Source organism: Lynx canadensis, chromosome D2 (genome assembly GCF_007474595.2).
Source record: "Lynx canadensis isolate LIC74 chromosome D2, mLynCan4.pri.v2, whole genome shotgun sequence".
NCBI lineage: Eukaryota > Metazoa > Chordata > Mammalia > Carnivora > Felidae > Lynx > Lynx canadensis.
This window is the reverse complement of record NC_044313.2, coordinates 26,364,518-26,390,442: the sequence shown is the minus strand read 5'-3', so window position 1 is coordinate 26,390,442 and position 25,925 is coordinate 26,364,518. Positions and strand designations below refer to the sequence as shown.

The following is a 25,925-nucleotide window of genomic DNA, read 5'->3' as shown; positions in this document are numbered from 1 at the left end:
CATTGAAGAGACTGTCCTTTCCACATTGTATAGTCTTGGTTCCTTTGTCCTAAATTAAAAAAATTTTTTTTTCAACGTTTATTTATTTTTGGGACAGAGAGAGACAGAGCATGAACGGGGGAGGGGCAGAGAGAGAGGGAGACACAGAATCGGAAACAGGCTCCAGGCTCTGAGCCATCAGCCCAGAGCCCGACGCGGGGCTCGAACTCACGGACCGCGAGATCGTGACCTGGCTGAAGTCGGACGCTCAACCGACTGCGCCACCCAGGCGCCCCTGTCCTAAATTAATTAACCATATATGTGTGGGTTCATTTCTGGGTTCTCTATTCCATTCCTTTGATCGATGTGCCTTTTTCACGCGATTACCTATTGTTTTGATTACTATAGCTTTGTGGCACAGGGAAGAGATTCTTACAACTCGGAAAGGTGGGGGAAACTGCTTCCCTATAACCTCCCCACCTCTGGCACAGCTTTTGGGGTTTGCAGACCTGGAAGCCTTGCAGGGTACCCATGTGGCCGGCAGGTGGTGCTACCTTACCACAAGCGGCAGAGTGAGAGCATTCCCCCCTAGGGAGAAGTGAGGCTCCAGAAAAAGCGGGTCGATAGGTACTGGGGCCACCGAGCCACCGCTTATCCTGGGCCGAGCGGCGCGCACAAGTAGAGGAGAGTGGCGCGGCCGCTGTCCCGGCTTTTCAGGCAAATGGGCAGCTTAAGCCCTTCCTAGTCGGTTTTTCGCGCTCCGGGGGCAGCCCTCTCCGCACGAGCTTTGGGCACTGCGGGAGCTTGCAATGCAGAGCAGCGAAAACGGACCGCCTAGCGCCCCAGGATATTAGCCCAACACTGCCTACCCAGGTGCGGGCATCTACTACCGAGGCCCCTCAGGGAGTACCAGACCCACAGACGGCCCCTTTTCATTGGCAGCCAGTCTGAGGGCCCCGCCCCCTTTCGTACAGTTCTCATCTGTGACTGGCTCTCGGGCTCTAGCTGGCCACACCTCCTCCCCTCGCACATACACAAGAGTCACGCGCCTTTCAGTTGGAAACTTGGCGTGCTGAGGGGGACGGTGGCCTTCACTGCCCCACCCACTTACCTTGTCATTGGTCCGCGGCTCCCCTCATGGCCACGCCCCCATTCCTGCCCCCTGGCTGGGAGGGCAGGCACCCGCTCGTGATTGGCTGCCTTGGCTGCCTCTCGCGGGAGCCGCTGGCGCTTCCCCCTCCCTTCTCCCCCTCCCTCGAGTGTCCAGGTTCCTCCGCTAGCCCAGGCCGAGTCAGTGTCAGTCAGGGAGCCGGACTGCCGAACGGTGTGTGCGGACGCTCCGCTGCAGTCTCGCCCAGGGGCCGGTGCCTGCGCTCGCGCCGCCGGGTGGGAAGGATGAAGCCGCAGCTGGAGCAGCCACCCTATGATTGGCTGTGGCGCTTGTGAACCCGAAGTAAAGATGGCGGGCGGGCAGGCAGCCGCCGCACTGCCCACTTGGAAGATGGCGGCGCGCCGCAGCCTCAGCGCCCGCGGCCGGGGGGTCCTGCAGGCGGCGGCCGGGCGGCTGCTGCCGCTGCTACTGCTGAGCTGCTGCTGCGGCGCGGGCGGCTGCGCAGCAGCGGGCGAGAACGAGGAGACGGTGATCATCGGCTTGCGGCTGGAGGACACGAACGACGTGTCGTTCATGGAAGGGGGGGCGCTGCGAGTGAGCGAGCGGACCCGGGTCAAGCTGCGGGTGTACGGGCAGAACATCAACAACGAGACGTGGTCCCGCATCGCCTTCACCGAGCACGAGCGGCGGCGCCACAGCCCGGGCGAGCGCGGGCTGGGGGGTCCCGCGCCGCCAGAGCCGGACAGCGGCCCCCAGCGCTGCGGCATCCGCACCTCAGATATCATCATCTTGCCCCACATCATTCTCAACCGCCGTACATCGGGCATCATTGAGATCGAGATCAAACCGCTGCGCAAGATGGAGAAGAGCAAGTCCTATTACCTGTGCACATCGCTCTCCACGCCAGCCCTGGGCGCCGGCGGCCCGGGGTCCGCAAGTGGCGCCGTCGGGGCCAAGGGCGGCTCCGGGGTGGCCGGGCTCCCGCCGCCCCCGTGGGCCGAGACCACCTGGATTTATCACGACGGCGAGGACACCAAGATGATAGTGGGCGAGGAGAAGAAGTTTCTGCTGCCCTTCTGGCTGCAGGTGATCTTCATTTCGCTGCTCCTGTGCTTGTCGGGCATGTTCAGCGGCCTCAACCTGGGGCTGATGGCCCTGGACCCGATGGAGCTGCGCATCGTGCAGAACTGCGGCACCGAGAAGGAGAAGAATTACGCCAAGCGCATCGAGCCCGTGCGCAGGCAGGGCAACTACCTGCTGTGCTCACTGCTGCTGGGCAACGTGCTGGTCAACACCACGCTCACGATCCTGCTCGACGACATCGCCGGCTCCGGCCTCGTGGCGGTGGTGGTCTCCACCATCGGCATCGTCATCTTCGGGGAAATCGTGCCCCAGGCCATCTGCTCCCGGCACGGCCTGGCTGTAGGGGCCAACACCATCTTCCTCACCAAGTTTTTCATGATGATGACCTTCCCCGCTTCTTACCCGGTTAGCAAGCTGCTGGACTGCGTCCTGGGCCAGGAGATAGGTACTGTCTATAACCGGGAAAAACTGCTGGAGATGCTCCGGGTCACCGACCCCTACAACGACCTCGTTAAGGAGGAGCTGAACATCATCCAAGGGGCGCTGGAGCTCCGCACCAAGACAGTGGAGGACGTGATGACTCCGCTCCGGGACTGCTTCATGATCACCGGCGAAGCCATTCTGGACTTCAACACCATGTCGGAGATCATGGAGAGCGGCTACACTCGTATTCCAGTGTTTGAGGGGGAGCGCTCCAACATCGTGGACCTCCTCTTTGTCAAAGACTTGGCCTTCGTGGATCCAGATGACTGTACTCCCCTGAAAACCATCACTAAATTTTATAACCACCCCTTGCACTTTGTTTTCAATGACACCAAGTTGGACGCTATGCTGGAAGAATTTAAGAAAGGTGGGAAATTTTGGTATCTTTCATTGGCTTGCTCTTTCTCTCTCCATCCTCCTCCCTACTTGAGCCCTCTACCCTCAGACCAACCCCCCAAGGCGAGTTGACCGGAATTTCTCCTCTCTCTTAATTGCAAAGTTGAAAGGGTGGCATGGATTTGGGGATGGATTGAACTAGGAAGCGCTTCTAGGTTTTTTAAAAGCCCAAGACTACCGTCATTCTCTTGTTCACATTTCAAAACGCAGGCTTTCGATTTTCTGTGCATGATACTGCCGGCCCTCTGGGCTTGAGGGGTTTGCGGCATTCATCACCGGGGTTCTAAGTGGGTAGATGCAAGTAAGGGCCAGCTAATGCCATGCTGTGCCATCTGGTTGACATGTACTTATCTCAGGCATTTGGAAAACATTTGAATAGCTTTTCTAAACTCAACACAGTCTTTTTCCTCCTCCTTAAACATTCACCGATGTTTCAGAGATTGGAAGTGCATTTTCAGTTTTTGTTCCCGGTTGTCGGGCCAGCTGTGGGGCAGATTGAGGTCTGCCTTTGAGGATAGGGCATGGGGTCAGCCAGGTATCACCAAAAAGATTCAGTCATTTGGATGTAACTTACTTAGCTAGGAAACAGGGTTTTTTAAAAAGTAAAGTTAGTTACTAATATATAACTTGGAAAGACTAGAGGTAAGTTAAACTTTTATGAGGCTATCTTGCCTGGCTTTCTTCACTGTTTGTTTATATTCATCTGACGAATAAAACCACATGTGGTTTGGGCGGAAATCTTGAACCTTTAACAATGGGATGACTCCCTCTATTGTGGTTTATTTATTTCTCCAGTTTTTCTGGTTTGAAAGTGTTCTTTTTAACCTTGATCTCTTGATATTTTAAGTTGAAGTGTTTCTTCCAAGTCAGTGTTTACTATTCTAGAGGGAGTTTTAACATGGAAGAGAAGCGCACAGTCTGATGTGCTCACCTTTCTTGCGTGATGGTATTTTTTGTTTGTTTGACCATTGTAATGAACCGGCAAATAGCACCTTATACTGTTACTACCGACATTCTGTCTTTAAAGAGAGTTTCCAGTAAATAGCATGGTTTTTTGAAGACCAAGGGCTGCCGAACTGTTTCATTGCTATGGTGCTAGTGCAGGTATGAAAAAGTGTATGTAACCTTTAATGACCTGATAGTCCTCAAAACTAAGTTTTCCTTCTTCAGATAGAATTTTGAGCCCTCATAGCGGTCTCTCCACTGAAAAAGGCCGTGTGTAGGTGGTGACAGCTCACTGGACGTGGTGATCTGAACATCCCCAGAGCGCGTGTGGTTGCCCTAATTCCATTTTCCTGGCTGAATGGTGTCCTCTCTGGAACGGGATCACATTGCAGTAATTTTCAGATAAAGGAATAGAGCAGAATGTGCCTCAGAGATGGGTAATTTGCATTTAAAAGCAGAGGGAGATTCTTCTGGATTCTTAAACAGTAAAAAGAAAATGTCCATTATCTCTAGGTGACAGAGCTTCTTTTCGGGGGTGTCATTATCCCTTCACTGCTGAGTTGTTAATTAGAGCATCTGACCAATCTCTTCTTTCATTTTGCAGTAACATCTCTAGTACAGAAAGATACCTTGCAGTGCTTGAAAATGCCTCTGAAATACTTAATTTTCTTCCTATGGCTAAATTTTGGAACATTGAGACAGATAATTTATTCTATGGGGTTTTTTTTAATTTGAAATTTTTGCACATCTGCTGATGGATTGAAACACCAGTGTGTCCTCCCTGCTGAAGCCTTTCTTCACTTCTGTATCTTTTTTTTTTCCCTTGGAGGCTTTAGCGCTTCACCTTGCAACTCATTGATCTTGCTCCTACCCCAAAATTTCAAAATTTGCATTATTTTGAAACCTGTTTTTGGTTGTCCTTGAGCAATATTCCTGCTTATTCCCTGTGGTTTATTATTTCAGGAGGAACCTTTTCTCCCCAACGTTACCTCTCACAGTACCTTTAGATAACAGAATTCCTAGTATTTTCCCATGCGTTTTTGAAAAATAGTGCCCAGGACTTTATTTTTGTCCTTAACCAGAGTGATGTATCTGGTTAAGAAGAGAGTACAGGTTAAAGGTATGCCTAAGTCAGTGGCATATTTGGAAGAGCAGGCTAAGACAGTTGGTTGCCAATGAGAAATTTCGGCCATAGTCTTAAAGGATAGAGTGGGTGTTTGTTACTTACACGGTAGGAACGACTTACTTTTCACCTTCCCTTTCTTGATCTTTTTTTTGAGGAGTTTGGCCGCTTTCACCTTACTAACAGCTGTGTTAGTTCTTTCTTCCCTCTGAGTTAAAATATTTCACCAGATACTGTTTTCTTTATTTTCTAATTCAGTTTGAAGTAACGTGAACAGTTAACCTTTATTGTTTTTTTTCTCCATTGAATAATGGTGTGTGGGATGGTCTGAAGCCTTTTTCTTTCTCTTTTTCCCTCTTTCTCCTAACAATACCAACCGCAACTCCCAAACTGTTAGGTCATTAGTCCAGATCTCATTGAAAATTGCCCTTCCCAACTAAGAACGTCTGCACTGAAGTCTTTCCTTAATAGAGCTGTACATCATTGGTGGGAGTTATGCTTTACTGAGGAGAAGTAAGGTTCTCAATGTGAAAAGAAATGAAAAGCTACCTTTATAGAAGTGTATGTGAATGTCTTCTTTCTACTGATTAGAACTATTTGCCTGGCCACCTGGAAACTCTTAGCTTTCCTTGAGGTTGGAAGACAGTAATTACACTAATTTTAGAGTTAGCTTATTATTTATTTACTGTGCCAGGTACAGGGCTGAATGGTTTACCTGAATTACCTTGTTTAAATCTCATAATGGCCAAGCAGAGCATTTTCTCCATTTTGCAAATGAAGAAATTGAGGCTTAGGTTACAAGATTTGTTCAAGGTCACACAGCAATTTGTTGATTTGGGTTTTAACTCAGGTCTGTGTGACAGCCAGACTCGGGCTCTTAGCCACCCTATGCTTAACCGTTACGCTGGTCCCCTTGATTCTGATCTTACATTTCTGTTTTGAGTGTGAAGTTTGCTCTTTTGTCAAAACATTTTGCTTCAGAGCTTGTTGGGCAACAGACACAGAAATGTATTTAAACATATACGTGGCTTTTAACCTCGTGCTTCTGTGATGTTGTACATAACAGTTGGCTTCCCCACTTGCCATTGAAACAAAATCAGTTTTTTGGCCCGTGTGACCCTAAATCTAAAGAATTCTATTTCCATGCAAAGCATCGAGTTTCATTTTGAAAATGTTTTATACTGCAATAATATGCCAGTTATACATTATAATGGACTTAATGGAATACTCTACAGCTGTTTCTCTAATAGCTGAACTATATAGTCATGTTTCATTCTTGTTTCTTACCTGCTTCTGTTGCAAGAATGACTCAAACTCAGTTTTGTGGTTTAATCTTGATTTTATTTGCAGTTTTGTAAATGCCACCTGTATAATAATTAATTGCTAATGCGCGTCGTTTACAACTCTGCCCCTCTGTGCTCCTTGCAGTCTTTGTCTTTTGTTACTTTCACAGTTACTTATGATTCTAAATAAGAGAATAAAAGTGAACCTTATGAGGAGATTCTGAGAATTCCAGAAAAACTGAAGCAAAATAGTTCAGAGGGAAGAAAAGCTAAATTGAAGGTTGCTACCTTTGTATGCCGAAAGGACACAAGGGGTTCTTCATTGACCTGACCAAACCTTCCTTATAAAACATCGTGAACTCTTGGCCACTCAGTTGATTGTACTGGGGTTGAATATGAAGAATTAGTAACCGGTTATTGCTGTTTTGTTTTGTTTTTTCCTTTTGCTTTGTCACCATTGCATTCCAGTACTGCAGAGAATGCAGTTTAATAGCTCCTAGGGACTTAGCCAGGCTTCCGTGTAGCTTTTTCTTAGCTGGGAGCAGGTAGCATCTTACCTGGGAGCAGATAATGCTCTCGCAGGGCAAGAGTAGAGTGTAACGTGTAGTTTTCACTTAAAACTTTAGCTTAAGCAGTTCTCTCTTCCTCTAACACAAGTCTTGCCATATCGGTGTGCTGAGAGTTTAATGTTGAAAACGTTTTGTTCACCCAAGAAAGTGTTCTGCTTGCCTAGAATGGAGGAGGATGTTTTTATTCGTGTTTAAAGGTATGAATGATGTCAGGGATGGGTGGGTGGATATATTTGCTTCTTTGATCTTGTATTAATTTTGTACAGTAACAATGTTAAACTATTATAGTTTTGTGTGTTTTTAGATCATCAGTCTGAAATATCCAGATAGCATAGAATCAGAGGTGGAAGGCAGGCAGCTTGAGGATCGTCTCCTCCAGTGTTTGTGAAACTTACCAAATGATAAGAACTACTTGAGTCACTTTTTTTTTGTTTGTTTATTTATTTATTTTGAGAGAGAGAGAGAGAGAGAGAGCGCATGAGCAGGGGAGGGTCAGAGAGAGAGGGAGAAAGAGTCCCAAGCAGATTCTGCACTGAAGCGTGGAGCCCAACGTGGGGCTCGAACTGAACCATGAGATCATGACCTGAGCCGCAACCACGAGTTGGATACTTAACCGACTGAGCCACTCAGGCATCCCTGGATCACTTATTAAGAATAAAGTCCTAGGCCTCACTCAGAGATATCCTGAACCAAAATCTAGGGAAGGAGCCTTGGAATGCATATTGTTAACAGTTACCCTATGATTAGGTGAATTTCTAAAACGTTGGTCTAGTCAACCTTGTAAATAGGGAAAGTAAACCCTGAGAAGGAAAGAAAGTTAAGTGACTTGCTTAGGGCTACCCACCTAGCCAGTAGCATCAACATGACCAGAATCCACGTTCCTGTTTCTAGACTGGAGTGCTTCCCACTCCATCTGGCAGGCCTTCTGGTCCCAAGTTAAAGGTATTCTGGTCAGAGTTAAAGGTGGCTGCATCCTTGAAAAAACAAATATTCAGGTTTGCCATTGGTTTTTGCCCTGTGATATTGATGTCAATATTTTTTGACATCCTGGATTCAAGCCATCTTTGATAGGCATTTTGTTACACAGAAAATAAATCTGAACGTGTGAGCTCATTTTATGTTAATTTATTGCTTTGTTTGATTTTTATGTTTATTTTTTGGGAGAGAAAGAGAGAGACAAAGTGCAAGTGGGGGAGGGGCAGAGAGAGAGGGAGACACAGAACCCAAAGCAGGCTCCAGGCTCTGAGCTGCCAGCACAGAGTCAGATGCAAGGCTCGAACCCACGAACCGTGAGATCATGACCTGAGCCAAAGTCAGATGCTCAACCAACTGAGCCACCCAGGCGCCCCACTTTGATTGAGTTTTTTACTCTGCTGAGGTCAGACTAGGAGAGTATTTTAAGAAATGGGTATTGGAGCACCTCGGTGGCTCATTCAGTTGAGTGTCCAAATCTTGATTTCTGCTCAGGTTGCGATCTCACAGTTGGTGGGATCATGACCCGCATTGGGCTTCGTGCTGATGGCGTGGAGCCTGCTTGGGATTAGTGCTCTCTCTGCCCCTCCCCTACTTGCACCTGTGCTCTCTCCTTCTCTCAAAATAAATAAAAACTTAAATAAAAAAAAAAAGAAATGGGTATTGAGATTGCTTCAAGTCTCACTAGTTAAATATAAGGTGTTTCTTTTGAGTTAACTCATTTTGGATATCCATGAATGATGTGGTTTCTTTTTGGTTGTTTCTTCTATGAGAGTAATGAAGATTGGATTTGGGACTTTAGGGTGAAACTTTTTCGGCTCTTTTCATTTTTGTTCACAGTATAGGTCTGTAAATTTCCCATTGAAATATTCATCAGGGCACTTGAGGTATGTGTCCCATTCGTGCATCTATCTGTCCTCTGTGTCCTTTTTTAATTTTTTTTAAAAATAATATAAGTTAAGTTCTTACAGAAAATCATGCCTGTTTTGAGAAGGTTATTTGTGATAATAGGACCATGGAACTTTTTAGGCCAGGAGACACTGTAAGTGAATACTAGCTCTCATTTAGTATGGTTTGGACAAAACATGGAAGGACCTCATTCTGCTTTTTCTCTTGGTTTTTGTGGGGATTACACACTACCTGCCTCTCCTCACAAAGGGCCCAGAATTATTTACATTTTGAAACATTCCAAACTACTGGGAGGGACCAGTTAATATTAATTATTAGCAAATCTAAACACAGTTTAAAATATCATTAACCAGGAAAACCCACAAAATAGACTGAGCCAACCTAATATTTATGGCTTTATTTGTTCTTTAAATACTTCGACTTTAAAAAACAAACCTCTGGAATCCAATTAGATATTTACTTTAGTTCTGTTTAAAGTAGTATATTTCTTTCTAAGGGGCCCTATCTTCTAAACGCATATATGTAACTGGTAGTAAACTTCCATTCCAGTAAGCTTTGCTTGGAATATAAAGAATGTTTATTAAACTCAATACATGGAAATGGATGACTAGGATTGAATATGATTTATTTTAATATTATCTGTTCACCTGCTTTTTCTCCAAACACAAACCAGAAATCCTGATCCTACCAACATTGAAAAAGAGAGACACCAGGGCTGCTGGCTGGATCTCGGGATTGTGAATTTGAGCCCCACGTTGGGGTGTAGAGATTACGTAAAAAATATATATAAAATCTTAAAACAAGAAAAAGAGAGACACTAAGAAGTATTCTTTCTTTCAACAGCACATACGCTGGCAACTCTGGAATGCTTACACAGAGGGAATTTAGGGGTAGCACACTTTGGAAGGGGGAGCTGGGGGACTAGTAACAAGCACCCACTGTACATGATATGCTTATTAGGTTGGCTTAGGGGTTGATGGGGATAATGGGGGTGCCGAGTCTTCCCCTGTTTTATGTTAGTGCTACCACTGATTGTAAACACTGCTGTAATGATGGGGAACTCCTCATTTCTTCGTACTTAACCACCTCCCGCCCCTTGCTGTCAGACCTAGGTGGGAATATTTCTGTCTCTGAATTTACATCCTGCGGGGAAGATACCACTTGCTAATGCAAAGGTTAAGAAAAATGTTCTCTTCCTGGATCTACTTTGGACAAGTAACTTACTCTCTTTAAGCCTCTGTTTTTTCCACAGTAAAATGGGATATTTTCTGACTCATAAGTTGCTTAGTAAGAATTAATGTGGTAATGAATGTAAAAATGCTTCTAGTGGCACCTGGCACTTAGTGCTCAGTTAACCATTATTTTTGTCATGATGATTTTGTAGACTCTTCATCGTTCTTGGTCTTTCTCTCGACTGGGTAGTGCCAGTCAGGAGACACCTTGAGCCATCTGTGCTCATAGTTGTTATGGATGACCAAATCTTGAAAGGAGCTCATCATCGTAGGTTTGTTTGTTTGTGTGTTAGTTTTTTTATTGTGATTGAATTCCAGGCTCTGTCTCTTTTCTAACAGTTGCTGTTACTGGGCAAGATAGCCACGTGTGTACATATTTTGAAGGAAAACAGAACAATCAATTACATGTTCTACCCTCCGTAGAGTAAGCACACTGAATTAAAAAATGTCTCCATCCTGGCTAGTATCAAAAAGACAGGAAATAACAAGTGTTGGTAAGGATGTGGAGAAAAACGAACCTGTGTGCACTCTTGGTGGGAATGCAAATTGATGTGGCCTCTGTGAAAAACAGTATGGAAGGTCCTCAAAAAATTAACAAGGAATTTCCATATAATCCAGTAATTCCACTATGGAGTAGTTACCCAAAGAAAATGAAAACACTAATTTGAAAGATATAAGCACTCCTATGTTTATTGCAACATTATTTACAGTAGCTAATATGGAAGTAGCCCGTGTGTCCATTGATAGATGAATAGATAAAGGAGACACACATACAATGGACTGTTACTCAGCCATAAAAAAGAATGAAAGTTTGCCATTTGCAACAACCTGGATGGATTTGCTAAGTGAAATAAGTCAGTCAGGGAAAGACGAATACCATATGGTTTCACTTACATGTTGAATCTAAAAAAGAAAACAAATGAACAAACAAAAAAGCAGGAATAGAGCCATAAATACAGAGAAGAAACTGGTGGTTGCCAGAGGGGAGGGGGCTGAAGGGGGAAGGCAAAATGGGCGGAGGGGAGTGGGAGGTACAGGCTTCCAGTTATGGAATGAATGAGTCACAGAGATAATAGGTACAGCTCAGGGAACATAGTCAGTGGTATTGTGATGGCATTGTATAGTGACAGATGGTAGCTACACTTGTGGGGAGCATAGCATTATGTATAGTTGTCAAATCACTGTGTTGTACACCTGAAACTAATGTAATGCGTGTCAACAACAACAATAATAATAATGATAATAATAATAAAAATCTTCATTCTCTTTGACTAAGTGACCAAAAAAGACAACAAAGTTTATAAGAGATAGAACAAGTGCTCGTGGATTTTAGAAACCCTTGAATGACCGAAGTTTGAGGACTTAAAGGAAGATCTCAAATTAGTTTGATAAAATCTTTTCATATTGATTATATCAAAAGCATTAAAAAATGGTAATGTCTAGCATAGCAAATTTTTGTTGCTTATTGCGGTGCAAATTTGTGGTACTTTTGGAAGGCAACCAGAAGTCATTACAATGTCCTACCTTATGGTTCAGTAATTAGCCCCCTCCCCCCGAAATCTTAAATTCAGTAGTATAATTCAAGAGAAGAAAAAAACTATGTTGGCGTTTCATGTTGCTCGTGTATTGCAACGTTATCTATAAAGAGTGAAAAATTGGAAATAAATGTCTAACACTTCAAGGCAGAGCTTGGAGGGAAGGAGTTAAGAAATTTTTAGATGTAAACTAATTATAACCATTTAATGATAACGGTGAAGGCCACACAGCAATATGGGAAAATTTACATTGATTATTTTGCATGGATTATAGGCATACAAAAATATTCAGGTGTACGGACTGAAACAGAACGTGGAAAAAGGGAAAATAGTTGATGTTTTAGGATAGGGTGATAATAGCCAGTCTTTGCAAAAAATCTCATTGTTAGCTTTGTACAATAACAGTAGCTGGAAAAATTCAATTCTGCTGAACATTATGAATCTTGATACTGGGAAAACTAACCTTTGCTCATATTAGGGAAATCATATTATTCCATTTCTCCTGAGGGACATTTTACTGCTGAAGCAATGGTTATTTAAAGTTTTTTTTTTAAATTGTGATATAATTCACATATCATATAACTTGGTGGTTTTTAGTGTATTCACAAGGTTGTGCAGCCATTACCACTGTCTGCTTCCAGAACATTTTCATTACTCCAGAAAGAAACCCTGTACCTGTTAGCAGTCACTCTCCATTCCCCATTCCTTACATTCCCTGGAAACCATTACTCTATTTTCTGTTTCTAGGGCTTTGCCTGTTCTATACATTTCACTTAATTGAAATCATACACAGTGTGGCCTTTTGTGTCTAAGCTTCTTTCACTAAGCATAATGTTTTCAACGTTTCATCCATGTTGTAGCATGTATCAGTATTTAATTCCTTTTGTAGTCAAATAATATTCCATTTTATGGATGTACACTGTATTTTGTTCATCCATTTATCACTTGATGGACATTTAGGCTATTTCTACCTTTTGACTATTACAAATAATTTGCTGTGAATATTGGTATACATGTTTTTGTGTCAATGTATGTTTTCATTTCTCTTGTGTAGATACATAGGAGCAGGACTGATGGGTCAAATGGTAACTCTATTTTCAACTGTTTGAGAAACTGCCAAATTGTTTTCCAGAGTGGATGTACCATTTTACATTCCCACCAACAATGTATTAGGGTTCCAGTTTCTCCATATCTTTGCCAACCCTTGTTACTATATTGAATAATTTTTTAAAATTATTATAATCACCCAAGTAGGTGTGAAATAGTATCTCATTGTGGTTTTGATTTGCATTTCCCTAATGTCTAATGGTGTTGAGCATCTCTTCGTATGTTTATTGGCCCTTTGCATATCTTCAGGTCCTTTGCCCATTTTTAAGTTGGATTATTTGTCTTTATTATTGTCTTGTAAGAATTCTTTATTCTGAATACTGTGTCATATATACTTATCAGATATATGATTTGCAAATATTTTTTCTCTCATTCTGGGAGGTGTCTTTTCATTTTCTTGGTAGTAACCTTTAAAGCAGAAAATTTCTAATTTTGATGTCCAGTTTATCCCTTTTTTCTCTTGTTATTTTGTTTTTATTGTCATATCTAAGAAACCATTGCCTAATCCAAGGTCATGAGGATTTATGCCTCTATTTTTGTCTAAGATTTTCATAGTTTTAGCTCTCATATTTGGGCTTTTAATCCATTTTGAGTTAATTTTTGTATATGGTCTGAGGTAGGGGTCTAACTTCCTCTTTTTGTATGTTGATATCAAGTAGTTCCAGTACCATTTGTTGAAAAGACTGTTTTTTCTTCATTGAATTGTCTTAGCATCCTTGTCACAAGTCGTTTAACCATAAACATGAGATTTATTTCTGGACTCTAATGTCTGTTCCACTGATCTATACAGATCATAAGGAAGACGTATGTCAGTGACACACTGTTTTGGTTCTTGTAGCTTTGTAGTAAGTTTGGATATTGGGAAGTATGAATTTCTTCAACTTTGTTCTTTTCCATGATAGTTTTGGTTGTCGGGATACCTTACATTTCTTTCTTTCTTTTTTTTTTTTAAGTTTAGTTGTCGATTTTGAGAGAGAGCGAGAGTGAGGGAGGGGCAGAGAGAGAGAGAGAGAGAGAGAGGGATAGGGAGAATCTTAAGCAGTCTCTCTGCTCACAGCAGATCATCTGAGATCAAGAGTCAGATGCTTAACCAACTGAGCCACCCATACACCCCAGATCCCTTACATTTCCATACGAATTTTTCATAGATCGTGTCCGTTTCTGCATAAAGGCAGCTGGAATTTTGATAGAGATTGCATTGAATCAGTAGACCAATTTTGGGAGTATTGCTGTGTATTAAATCTTCCACCCATGAATATGTGATGTCTTTCCATTTATTTAGGTCTTCTTTAATTTCCTTCAACAATGTTTTGTGTATTTACAGTCTTTTTATTAAAACACTTAGGGGGCACCTGGGTGGCTTAGTTGGTTAAATGTCCGACTTCAGCTCAGGTCATGATCTCAGCGTTCATGAGTTTGAGTCCCATGTCGGGCTCTGTGCTGACAGCTCAGAGCCTGGAGCCTGCTTCGGATTCTGTGTCTCCCTCTCTTTCTGCCCCTCCCCTGCTCACGCTCTCTCTCTCTCTCAAAAATAAATAAACATTAAAAAAATTTAAAACACTTAGGAATAAATTTAACTTTTTGATGCTATTGTAAATAGAATTGTTTTATTTATTTAATTTTGAAGATTATTCATTGCTAAAAATAGAAATATGGTTCGTTTTTGATCTTGTGTCCTGCAACTTTGCTGAACTCATTTATGAGGTGACAAATTGCTCTTAAAATATATAAAAGTGCTTTTTATAATTTTTTTTTTTTTCAACGTTTATTTATTTTTGGGACAGAGAGAGACAGAGCATGAACGGGGGAGGGGCAGAGAGAGAGGGAGACACAGAATCGGAAACAGGCTCCAGGCTCCGAGCCATCAGCCCAGAGCCCGACGCGGGGCTCGAACTCACGGACCGCGAGATCGTGACCTGGCTGAAGTCGGACGCTTAACCGACTGCGCCACCCAGGCGCCCCAAAATATATAAAAGTGCTTTTTAAAAAACATGTGAGTGTTTTGGGGTTATTTTATGTTTGTTTCATTTGATTGTAGTGAATTTTATATTTTCTTTTAAAATTTTAGGCATATTGATTAATTTATTTATTCTTTCTATAATTTATTTATTTTTTTATAATTTACATCCAAGTTAGTTAGCACAGGGTACAACAGTGATTTCAGGAGTAAATTCCTTAAGCTCTTTACCCATTTAGCCCATCCCCCCTTCCCACAATCCTTCCAGCAACCTCTGTTTGTTCTCTATATTTAAGAGTCTCTTATGTTTTGTCCCCCTCCCTGTTTTTATATTATTTTTGCTTCCCTTCCCTTACGTTCCCTTCCCTTTTGTATCTTAAAGTCCTCATATGAGTGAAGTCATATGGTATGTCTTTCTCTGACTAATTTCACCTAGCATAATACCTTCTAGTTCCATCCACGTAGTTGCAAATGGCAAGATTTCATTCTTTTTGATTGCTGAGTAATACTCCATTGCATATATATACCACATTTTCTTTATCCATTCATCCATCAATGTACATTTGGGCTCTTTCCATACTTTGGCTACTGTCGATAGTACTGCTGTAAACACTGGGGTGCATGTGTCCCTTCGAAACAGCACATCTATTTCCCTTGGATAAATACCTAGTAGTGCAATTGCTCGGTTGTAGGGTAGTTCTATTTTTAATTTTTTGAGGAACCTCCATACTGTTTTTCAGAGTGGCTGTGCCAGTTTGCATTCCCAAAAGTTTTAGGCATTTTTATTTGCCACTTTTATATATATAGAGTGAAGAATCCACTATCGGTTATTGACAATGTCATTCTCTAGAAAATTTGGTAAGAGAGGAACTTTTCTATTTCAGATTAGATATAGGAAATAAAAAGGCTGTACGAGATGTGTCAAAGAGACCAAAATACAGCTGGCTGGAGTTTTGGAGTTTAAAAGTTAATCTGCCTGATATTTAGAGTAGCTTTGTATCAGATTTGGGATTTGGGCTAGGAGGTGAGTGCAGAAAAGACTGTGTTTGCTTAATATCTAAAGGGCTTTGTAGTGCCTTTCTTTTCCAGGCCATTTTACCAAGGGTTTCCTTTGGGTCATTTTTAAAGACTAGAGAAAACCCTGGCATATGGTCACTCTGCATTTCATATTGCCAACATTAGTATAAACCTTGAGGTTTCTGGGTACCAGGTAACCAGAAAAAAGAAAATGAAACTCTTTCTTTCTTTCTTTCTTTCTTTCTTTCTTTCTTTCTTTCTTTCTTTCTTTCTTTCTTTTTTGGTGTTGGGGGTGGGGTGAGGGGCTGGTAATCTGAGAGGGAGAATGTTTTCCCATGCTAGCAAAGACAGACTGAGGGCATCATCTGATCTTTATGGGAGTGTGCAAAGCCTCAGTTTTTCCATTTGCCCATCTGCAATCATAAAAACAATGTGCTGACTCAACTTGGAGCCTCTGCAGACTGGCATTTGGGGCTTAGGCGGCCCTGAGAATCATGCAAGAGATGGAAATATTTGAGCAGGTTCGGAGAGGTAATATTGAAAACAGCTAGAACAAGATAGCATGCTTGCTCATCTCCTTCAGGATTTGCTTCCTTTCGCCAGGAGTATAACTCCTTGATTTAAGGTGTGGCGGGAATAATTTGGTCTCTGCAGAATTGATTTCTGAGCAGAGAGATTTTTCTTGCTCCAGGGATTATTAAACTTCAGGGGCATGGGATTGGTTGGGGGTGGGGGGTGAGTTTCTGCTGCGAGCAAGTCAGTAAAATATTTTTATGATCCTAGTGTGTGGGCCACTTAGGTTTTTTTCTTTAAAATTTTTATTTCCTTGCTCCTGTATATATACATTTCCCTGCCAAGAATAGAAGAACATTTGTCAAAATGTGAACTAGCAATGACTGCCTCTTGATGGTGAGTTTTAGGGGAGGAAGTATATTTTTCGGTGTTGCATCCTGTTTTTTTTTTTAAGCATGTATTTTGTAATGTCTTGGAGGGAAATAAAATCCAGTAAAATGTTACTAAAAGTAAGCTTCGTAACTTGAACCACTGATGTAGTTATTTTTTAAAACATTTTTAAAGTTCATTTATTTTGAGAGAGAGAAAGAGAATGAGTAGGGGGAGGGGCAGAGAGAGGGAGAGAGTATCCCAAGCAGGCCCTACACTGTCAGTGCAGAGCCCAATGTGGGCTCGAACCCATGAACCATGAAATCATGACCTGAGGTGAAACCAAGAGTTGGACACTTAACTGACCGAGCCACCCAGGTGCCCCAAACTGATGTAGTTATTAAGTGATATTCAGTATATTTGGGTGAAATTCATACTTTTTTTCCTAATGTTTGTTTACTTTTGAGAGAGAGGGTGCACACAAGTGGAGGAGGGGTAGAGAGAGAGGGGGCAGGGGATCAGAGAGCTGGATGCAGAGCTCGAACTCATGAACTGTGAGATCATGACCTGAGCCAAAATCAAGAGTCAGATGCTCTACGGACTGAGCCCCCAGGTGCCCCAGAAATGCAGAGTGTTTTGTCATAATGCAGTCCTGCTGTCAGTTTTGCCATTTTCCCCCTTCATCAAAATCCTTAGCATTTGGGGTGAAAGATGAATAGCATTTTAAAGCTTACAAGGTGTGTGTGTGTGTGTGTGTGTGTGTGTGTGTGTTGTGCTCGCACACATGTGCGTGCACAACAGCTTAGTAAAATTAACTTTCTGTGTGAAAAAACAATTTAAGTGTTTGAGTCACATTTGTTTTCAAAACATGTTATTAGGTGATGAAATACATTTTGCCTATTTGTATGTGGACTGCCCGGAATGATACTTCCTTGGTTGCCCTTATGAAATCAGAGATTGGTGAAGGAGTTGAGTTTCAGCAAGATTTGTGCTTTTAGCATAAATCTGGAATCTCAAAACACTTCTCATCTGGAGATTGATTCTGGAAACTGATGCTTCCTTTTATATGTAGAAATCATCACTGTGGATCCAGCAATTCTTGGTGAAAGGAGACAAAAGAATAAAAGGAATGTTTTGGAATCACTCGTGCTTGAAGCTCAGTCATTTCCAGTCTGACACATTTTGCTAAAATAAAATAAAAAGACATTTTAACTTCGATGAGGATCAGGTTTTTTTGTTTGTTTGCTTGTTCGATTATACTATAAAATAGAACACCTATTATACATCATTTATCTCAGACAGATAAAAAGATGTGATTTTCTTTCTTTTTCTGAATGTATACTGAAACTTATAGAGTAAGTTAGCTGTCATTTAGGTGTCTTTCCTAAACCTGTTTTTATTGTATTTTATTTTTTATTTTTAAAGATTTTATTTTTTTGTATGTTTATATTTGAGGGGGGTGCAGAGAGAGAGGGAGAAAGAGAGAGAGAATCCCAAGCAGGCTCCATGCTGTCAGTGCAGAGCCCGATGTGGGGCTCAAACTCACAAACCTTGAAATCAAGAGTCAGCCACTTAACCACTTAACCCACTGAATCACTCAGGTACCCGTTGAAGACTTTATTTTTAAGTAATCTCTATACCCAGCATGGGGCTTGAACTCCCAACCCTGAGATAAGGGTCACATGCTGTTCCGACTGAGCCAGCCAGGCACTCCCTAAAGTCTGACATAAAATAATGATGGATTTTGCCCCTTCTCCTTTTACCGAACACTGCCCAAGAAAATGAAGTATTTTAGGAAGGGAGATGGATGTTTGCTTTACTTGCAAACAGTATTGCTCTTAAATAGTACCATGCATAGTAGACAAATTTATTATTTACTCAGTTCCTTGATATTTAAAAAAACATAAAAGTTTTGGCAGAGTTACTCTGCAGAGAAGCTTATCACTTGACAGAAAACTTCCAGCCAGCATTTAAGCACAAGCCTCTCAAATATGAATGGACAGCCAGACATCTCTGGATGTTTGAGAAGAGCCTCCAATCGTTTCATAGAGAGACTAAACAAACAGAAAAAAGAACCTTAATTGACTTAAGCTGGTTTAGCTCACATTACCTAAAATCCAACAAACCGGCAGTTATTACTATGGGTATTAGTTTCTTTGTGACCTCTTAAGGCCACTTACCAAACCAGCAATTAGTAGCAAACGTGAAGATCTATGGCAGATAGTATTTTCTTATTTTAATTTTAGGGCTTTTTGATAAACTGGTAAGATGAAAGTTACATTTAAGGGAGATCAACTTGGCAGAGGTATGCTTGATAAAATAGACAAAGTAAGGAAACCCATCTTGGAAGTTTCACAATAACCAAGATGGACAGATTGATGTGATTTATTCATTCAAAGTGCAGGGGCACGTGGCTGGCTCAGTCAGTGGAACATGCGACTCTTGATCGTAGGGTCATGAGTTTGAGCCCCACATTGGGTGTGGAGCCTACTTAAAAAAAAATAAATGAAATATTTTAAAAATGCATTTATGGAGCATCTAAAACATAACAGGCACTGAACAAGGCATAAATAAAAGGAACCAAGGGCAGGAGTAGTAGCAGTAGAAATAGAAAAAATATAAGAGGAATTTTCAAATTATGTCGATTAAATTTGGTAACAAGATACGGGGGGTAAAGAGAATAAAGTGATATGTATTGCGAGTCAAGAGCAGGAAATACATCTAATTCATCTTCACATTCCACATAGTCATTTTAGATGTTGCTCAAAAAATGCTTCTGGATTAAAGAGGAGTCATGTTTTCTAAAGATGGAAAAAGACCACAGAAGGCAGAGATAAAGACAAAATCTTGGGGAATGCTCAATTAGAAATGGAAGGAAGATTGGGACGCCTGGGGGCTCAGTCGGTTAAGTGTCCAACTTTGGCTCAGGTCATGATCTTGCAGTTCGTGGGTTTGAGTCCTGCGTCGGGCTCTGTGCTGATAGCTCAGAGCCTGGATCCTGCTTCAGATTCTGTGTCTCCCTCTCTCTCCGCCCTTCCCCTGCTCACTCTCTCTCTCTCTCAAAAATGAATGAACATTTAAAAAAAAGAAGAAGAAGAAGAAATGGAAGAAAAAAATCAGGAACCTTCCTTCCTTTGGATGTCAGAGAGGCTGTCTGTGGTCTTTCTATCTGAAGTTTCAGTCCATCCCCTGCAATACTTATCTGCTTTCCCTTTATTTTTTTCTTCCTTTGCCCTGTACTGTATCCTTTGCTTCCTTATTACATTAAAAAAATGTGTTTTTTTGGCCTGCCTCTCTCACCAGAACATATGCTCCATGAAGGCAGGGACTTGTGTCTGTCTTGTCCCCTGCTGTATTCCAGGGCCCACAGTAGGGCCTGGCACATAGGTGCTCAATAAATATTGTTGAATGATTGAAAGGAATATTATTGATGGTGGGGTGTGAGGCACGTACTCTTCTATAATATTGATGGTGGTGTTAATTGATATAATCTTCCTAGGCAGTGCTGAAGCACCGGGTGCTTCTCATGTGTCCTTTCCTCTCCTAGCTCCCCTTTCAGTAATCTCGCGGGAACTAATCATGCAAAACTTAAAACACAGAGGTGCTGGTGTAAATGTATTTAAATTTTTAAACTTTTATTAATTTTTAAAAATTGTGGTAAATACACATGACATAAAATTTACCATTTTAACCATTTTTATGTGTACAGTTCATTAATGTTCAGTATATTCACATTGTTGTATAAACCAATCTCCACAAGTCTTTTCATCTTGCAGAACTGTAGCTCTGTACCCGTTGAGCAAGCAGCGTCTCCCCACTCCCCCTCCTCCCTGGCCCTGGCAACCACCGTTCGTTCTATTTTGTCTCAGAATTTGACTATACTAGATACATCATATGAGTGGAATCATACAGTATTTGTCTTTTGTGACGAGCTTATTTCACTTAGCATAATGTCCTCAAGGTTCAGCCATGTTGTAGCGTGTGTGAGACTATTCTTCCCCTTTAAGACTAAATAATAGTGCATTTATATATATATACTATCTTTTTATTTAAAAATTTTTTAAATGTTTATTTATTTTGAGAGAGAGAGGGACAGAGCGTGAGTAGGGGAGGGGCAGAGAGAGAGGGAGACACAGGATCCTAAGCAGGCTCCAGGCTCCGAGCTGTCAGCACAGAGCCCGACGAGGGGCTTGAACTCATGAACTGTGAAATCATCACCTGAGCCAAGTCGGATGCTTAACTGACAGAACCACCCAGGCGGCCCCTACTATCTTTTAAAATCCATTCGTCCATCAGCGGACACTTGGGTTCCTTCCACCTTTTGATGGTTGTGAATAATGCAGCTAAGCACGTGGGCGTGCAAATGTCTGTTCACATCCCTGCTGTCAATTCTTTGGAGCATATACCCAGATGCACACTGGAGGAATCTTAGGGTTTTTCTAGTTTTAATTTTTTGAGGAACTGAATTTTTTTTAATAGCAAAAAATGATAAACAATCTAGTAATCCAGTATTGAGGAATGGTTAAGCAAATCTAGATATGCACATAGGATGTAACCATTTGGAGTAACGTGTTTTTTAGATTTGTGGTTTGTTTGTTTTTTTCAGGCATCTCTACATCCAACGTAGGGCTCGAACTCATGATCAAGAGTTGCATCCTCTTCCAGCTGAGCCAGCCAGGCGCTCCTAGAGTAACTTCTATAAAGTTTTTGTAATAACATGGGGAAATGGTCATTTATTTTAATTTAATTTTTTTTAAGTTTACATCCAGATTAGTTAGCATATAGTGCAACAATGATTTCAGGAGTAGATTCCTTAATGCCCCATACCCATTTAGCCCATCCCCTTTCCCACAACCCCTCCCGTAACCCTCTGTTTGTTCTCCATATTTAAGAGCCTCTTCTGTTTTGTCCCCCTCCCTGTTTTTATATTATTTTTGTTTCCCTTCCCTTATGTTCATCTGTTTTGTCTTTTAAAGTCCTCATATGAGTCAAGTAATATGATTTTTGTCTTTCTCTGACTAATTTCACTTAGCATAATACCCTCCAGTTCCATCTACGTAGTTGCAAATGGCAAGATTTCATTCTTTTTGATTGCCGAGTGATACTCCATTGTATATATATTTTTACCACATCTTCCTTATCCATTCATCCATTGATGGACATTTGGGCTCTTTCCATACTTTGACTATTGTTGATAGTGCTGCTATGAACACTGGGGTGCATGTGTCCCTTCGAAACAGCACACCTGTATCCCTTGGATAAATACCTAGTAGTGCAATTGCAGGGTGGTAGGGTAGTTCTATTTTTAGTTTTTTGAGGAACTCCATACTGTTTTCAGGAGTGGCTGCACCAGCTTGCATTCCCACCAACAATGCAAAAGAGATCCTCTTTCTCCGCATCCTCGCCAACATCTGTTGTTGCCTGAGTTGTTAATGTTAGCCATTCTGACAGGTGTGAGATGGCATCTCATTGTGGTTTTGATTTGTATTTCCCTGATGATGAGTGATGTTGAGCATTTTTTCATGTGTCATTTGGCCATCTGGATGTCTTCTTTGGAGAAGTGTCTATTCATGTCTTTTGCCCATTTCTTCACCGGATTATTTATTTTTTGGGTGTTGAGTTTGTTCTTTATAGATTTTGGACACTAACCCTTTATCTGTTATGTCGTTTGTAAATATCTTCTCCCGTTCTCTCAGTTGCCTTTTCGTTTTGCTGATTGTTTCCTTCACTGTGCAGAAGCTTTTTATTTTGATGAGGTCCCAGTAGTTCATTTGGGGAAATGGTCATTTTAAGCGAAAAAAGCAACAGGGTCTCAATGACATTTTGAAAGCTACAGAAAAAAATGGTAGGAAATACACCAAAATGTTAATGATAAAGATGAGATGATTTTTATATTTACCTTTTAAAAAATTCTTATATTTTCTTTTGCTGTTTTTGTATTTTCTAAATTACGCAGGCATCGCTTTTATTATTTAGAGGAAAAATATGGAAAGCTCCCAAGAGTCCCCATTACCTACAGTGTAGGACCCAGGCCTTTCAGAGTCTGGCTGTAGCCTATATGTGTACCTTCTGTCAAAAAGGGCTAATCTCGTAACTGCATATATATAACATATGAATATATAGGTATATGTGTGTGTCTATATCAGCATACTTGTGTTTATGTGTACACGTGCCGTGGCCAGTACTTCTGCTCACGTTCCTGTCCTAAGGGACACTTAGTTCTCTGCCTATCTAACACTCTGCTCTGCCTGTAATACCTAGTTAAAATTTCATTTTTTCCCCCGAAAACTCTGCTGATCTCTGAACTCTTACACCATTTATGATTGTGTGCTATAATTAATATCTCCTATTTCTTAAATCTTTTAAGTCTCTAACTTGCTACCTCTCTATTTCTCATCTGCCTATATGGAAGATTCACCTTGCTTTTCTCTGCCTGTGTCATTGTCACTCCTCTTTTGCCCTTGATGCAGTGTTTTCTTTTGAAAAAGAGTTCTAACACAGAAAAAGTTTAAATAACGGTGCAACGAGTTCACGTTTATCCCTCCCCTAGATTCACCAGATGTTAATATTTTGCCCCCTGTGTTTCTTTTTCCATGTATACATATGTACACAGGTGCGTGTATGTGAATGTGTGTATACATATATACGTATCTTTTTTTCCTGAACCACTAGTCATTTGAAGGTAGGTTGCGGGTAACCATACTACTTTCACTCCTAAATACGTTAGCATGTGTCTCTTCAGTATAAGGATAGTCTCGTAAATCACGACACTGTTATCACACTCAAGAAACTTCCTATCAATATAGACATGTTGTTCAGTATTCAGTCCATAGTCATTTCATTGTCACATCTTTTTGGTGTTCTTTAATCTAGAATAGCAGCCTTTCCTTCTTTTTCTTTCATGACATCAACATTTTTTGAGTCCAGACTAGTTGTTTCATAGAATGTTCCACAATCTGGATTTGTCTGGGTTTTTTTTTCCCCCTTCAAAGTAAGAATCAAGGTTAAATCTCTTTTTTTTCCCCCTAAGAATATGATGGTGTAAAGTGCTTTCCTCCTTTAATAATTAATGAGTAATCTGTGGGGTGATATTTTGAGATTGTATCCATATCCTGGACCCCCACAAACTTTCAGCCATTGGTTTTGGCTTCTCCTTTTAAAGAGTATCATTTTACACAGTCTCCCTTGTCCATCTTTGTCTATAGTAGTTTTTTCCTTCTTCCATTATAGCATGAAAATAGATGTTTGAGGTAGGAAGAGATTGTAGTGAATCTAGTTCAAACATCTTATTTTTCTAGATGAACATTAAGAGTTTTTACCAAGAGCAATTGTGAAGGAACAAAGTTAGGACTCAAACCTGGGTTTCCTGGCTCTTAATCCAATGCAATTTCTACCTGCCTCTTATTGACCCTTACCAGTAATACAAAACATAAAGCAAATATGTACTACTTCAAATAAAGTAGAAGTTTTCTGCAAGTAGAAAGCATATGTTGATTTTTCTTTTGCATGCATTCTTTTATTCATTTATTCAAAAGAGGCAAATCAGCCTCTTTTTTCCAGCCTGTCCCTCCCATATCCTTCAAACTCCAGCCATATTAAAGTAGACCTCCGTGCTCTCTTGCTTCTGTCTTCCTGTGTGCTGTGCCTTTGGCTGGTAACAGGCTTCCTTCCCTTCTCTTTTTTATATATTTTATTTTTTATTTATTGACAAATTTTATTTTTGACAGATCAACATTGCAGATTTTTTTTTAATTTTAAAATATTCTTCTTTTTTTCCCCAAAGTTTACTTATTTAGAGGGTGGAGAGGAGCAGAGAGAGAGGGAGAGAGAATCCCAAGCAGGTTCCACGCTCACAGCACAGAGCTCAATCTCATGAACCATGGGATCATGACCTGAGCCCAAACCAAGACTTGGACGCTTAACCCACTGAGCTACCCAGGCGCGCCACATTGTATGTTTTAGGTGTATAGTGTGATGTTTTGATATATGTATGCATTGTGAAATGATTACCATAATCAGATTAATTAACTTATCTATCACCTCCCATAGTTAACATTTGTGTGTGTGTGTAGTGAGAACACTTGAGATTTACTCTCTTAGCAAATTTCAGTATAGAATCTATAATATAGTCATTATGCTATCCATTAGGTCTCCAGAACTTATCTTATAACTAAAAGTCTGTACCCTTTGATTAACATGTCCCCTTCCCTCTTACCACCTCCAGCCTCTGCTAAGTACCATTTTACTTCCCGTTCCACTTGGTTGTTGTTGTTAGATTCCACTTATAAGTAAAATCATGCAAGATTTGTCTTTATTTGTCAGGCTTATTTTACTTAGCATAATGTCTTTTAGGTTTATCCATCTTGTTGTAAATTACAGGATTTCTTTTTTTTTTTAAGGCTGAATAATATTCTTTGTGTGTGTGTGTGTGTGTGTGTGTGTGTAACATTTCCTTTATTCACCTTTTGATGGATACTTAAGTTGTTTCTGTATCTTAGCTACTGTGAAAAAAGCTGCAGTGAATTTGGGATTGCAGATATCTCTTTGTCGTAGTGATTTTATTTCCTTTGGATATATATACCCCAGAAGTGAGATGGCTAGATCATATGGTAGTTTTATTTTTAGTTTTTTGAGGAACCTCCATACTGTTTTCCAAAGGCTGTACCAATTTGCATTCCTACCAACAGTGCACAAGAGTTTCTTTTCTCCACATCCTTTCCAATACTTACTATCCTTTGACTTTTTAATACTAGCCATTCTAACAGGTATAAGGTGAAAGGTCACTGTGGTTTTGATCTGCATTTCCCTGTTTAGTGATACTGAGCATCTTTTCATACGCCTGTTGGCCATTTCTGTGTCTTCTTTGGAGAAATGTCTATTCACCTCCTTTGCCCATTTTAAAAATTGAATTATTTGGTATTTTGCTCTTGAGTTGTAGGTGTTCCTTGTATATTTTGCATAGTAACCCTTCATCACATGCGTGGTTTGCAAATGTTTTTTTTTTTCTCCATTTATAGACCCCCTTTGTATTTTGTTGATTGTTTGCTATGTAGAAGCCTTTTAGGTTGACATAGTCTGACTTGTTTATTTTTGTTTTTGTTGCCTGTGCTTTTGGTGTCAAATCCAAAAAATTATTGCAAAGACCAAAGTCAAAGAGCGTTTTCCCTACTGAACTTCTTTTTTTGACTATTATGTGAGCTGAATTGAGTACTGCAGAAGAGGCCTTTAACTACCTACCTTCAGACTGAGTTAGATGCCCTCTTTTGTTTTTTTAAAATATTTAAAAATATTAAAAATTTTTTAAAAATAAGTTTATTTATTTTGAGAGAAACAGAGCAATTA

General features: G+C 40.9%; 1 protein-coding gene across 2 annotated transcripts in view; it reads left to right on the top strand.

The window, feature by feature from the left end:
• Nucleotides 1–1,235: 1,235 nt before the first annotated feature.
• CNNM2 (cyclin and CBS domain divalent metal cation transport mediator 2) overlaps nt 1,236–25,925 on the top strand; it is a 149,298-nt gene continuing 124,608 nt past the window's right edge. The window contains exon 1 of one of the 2 annotated variants that reach the window (XM_030334031.2): nt 1,236–3,023. In XM_030334031.2, the coding sequence (XP_030189891.1) occupies nt 1,403–3,023 (1,621 nt within the window). In that variant the 5' untranslated portion in view covers nt 1,236–1,402. The remainder of the gene's footprint in view (nt 3,024–25,925) is intronic. The other variant, XM_030334032.2, reaches the window with a different exon arrangement.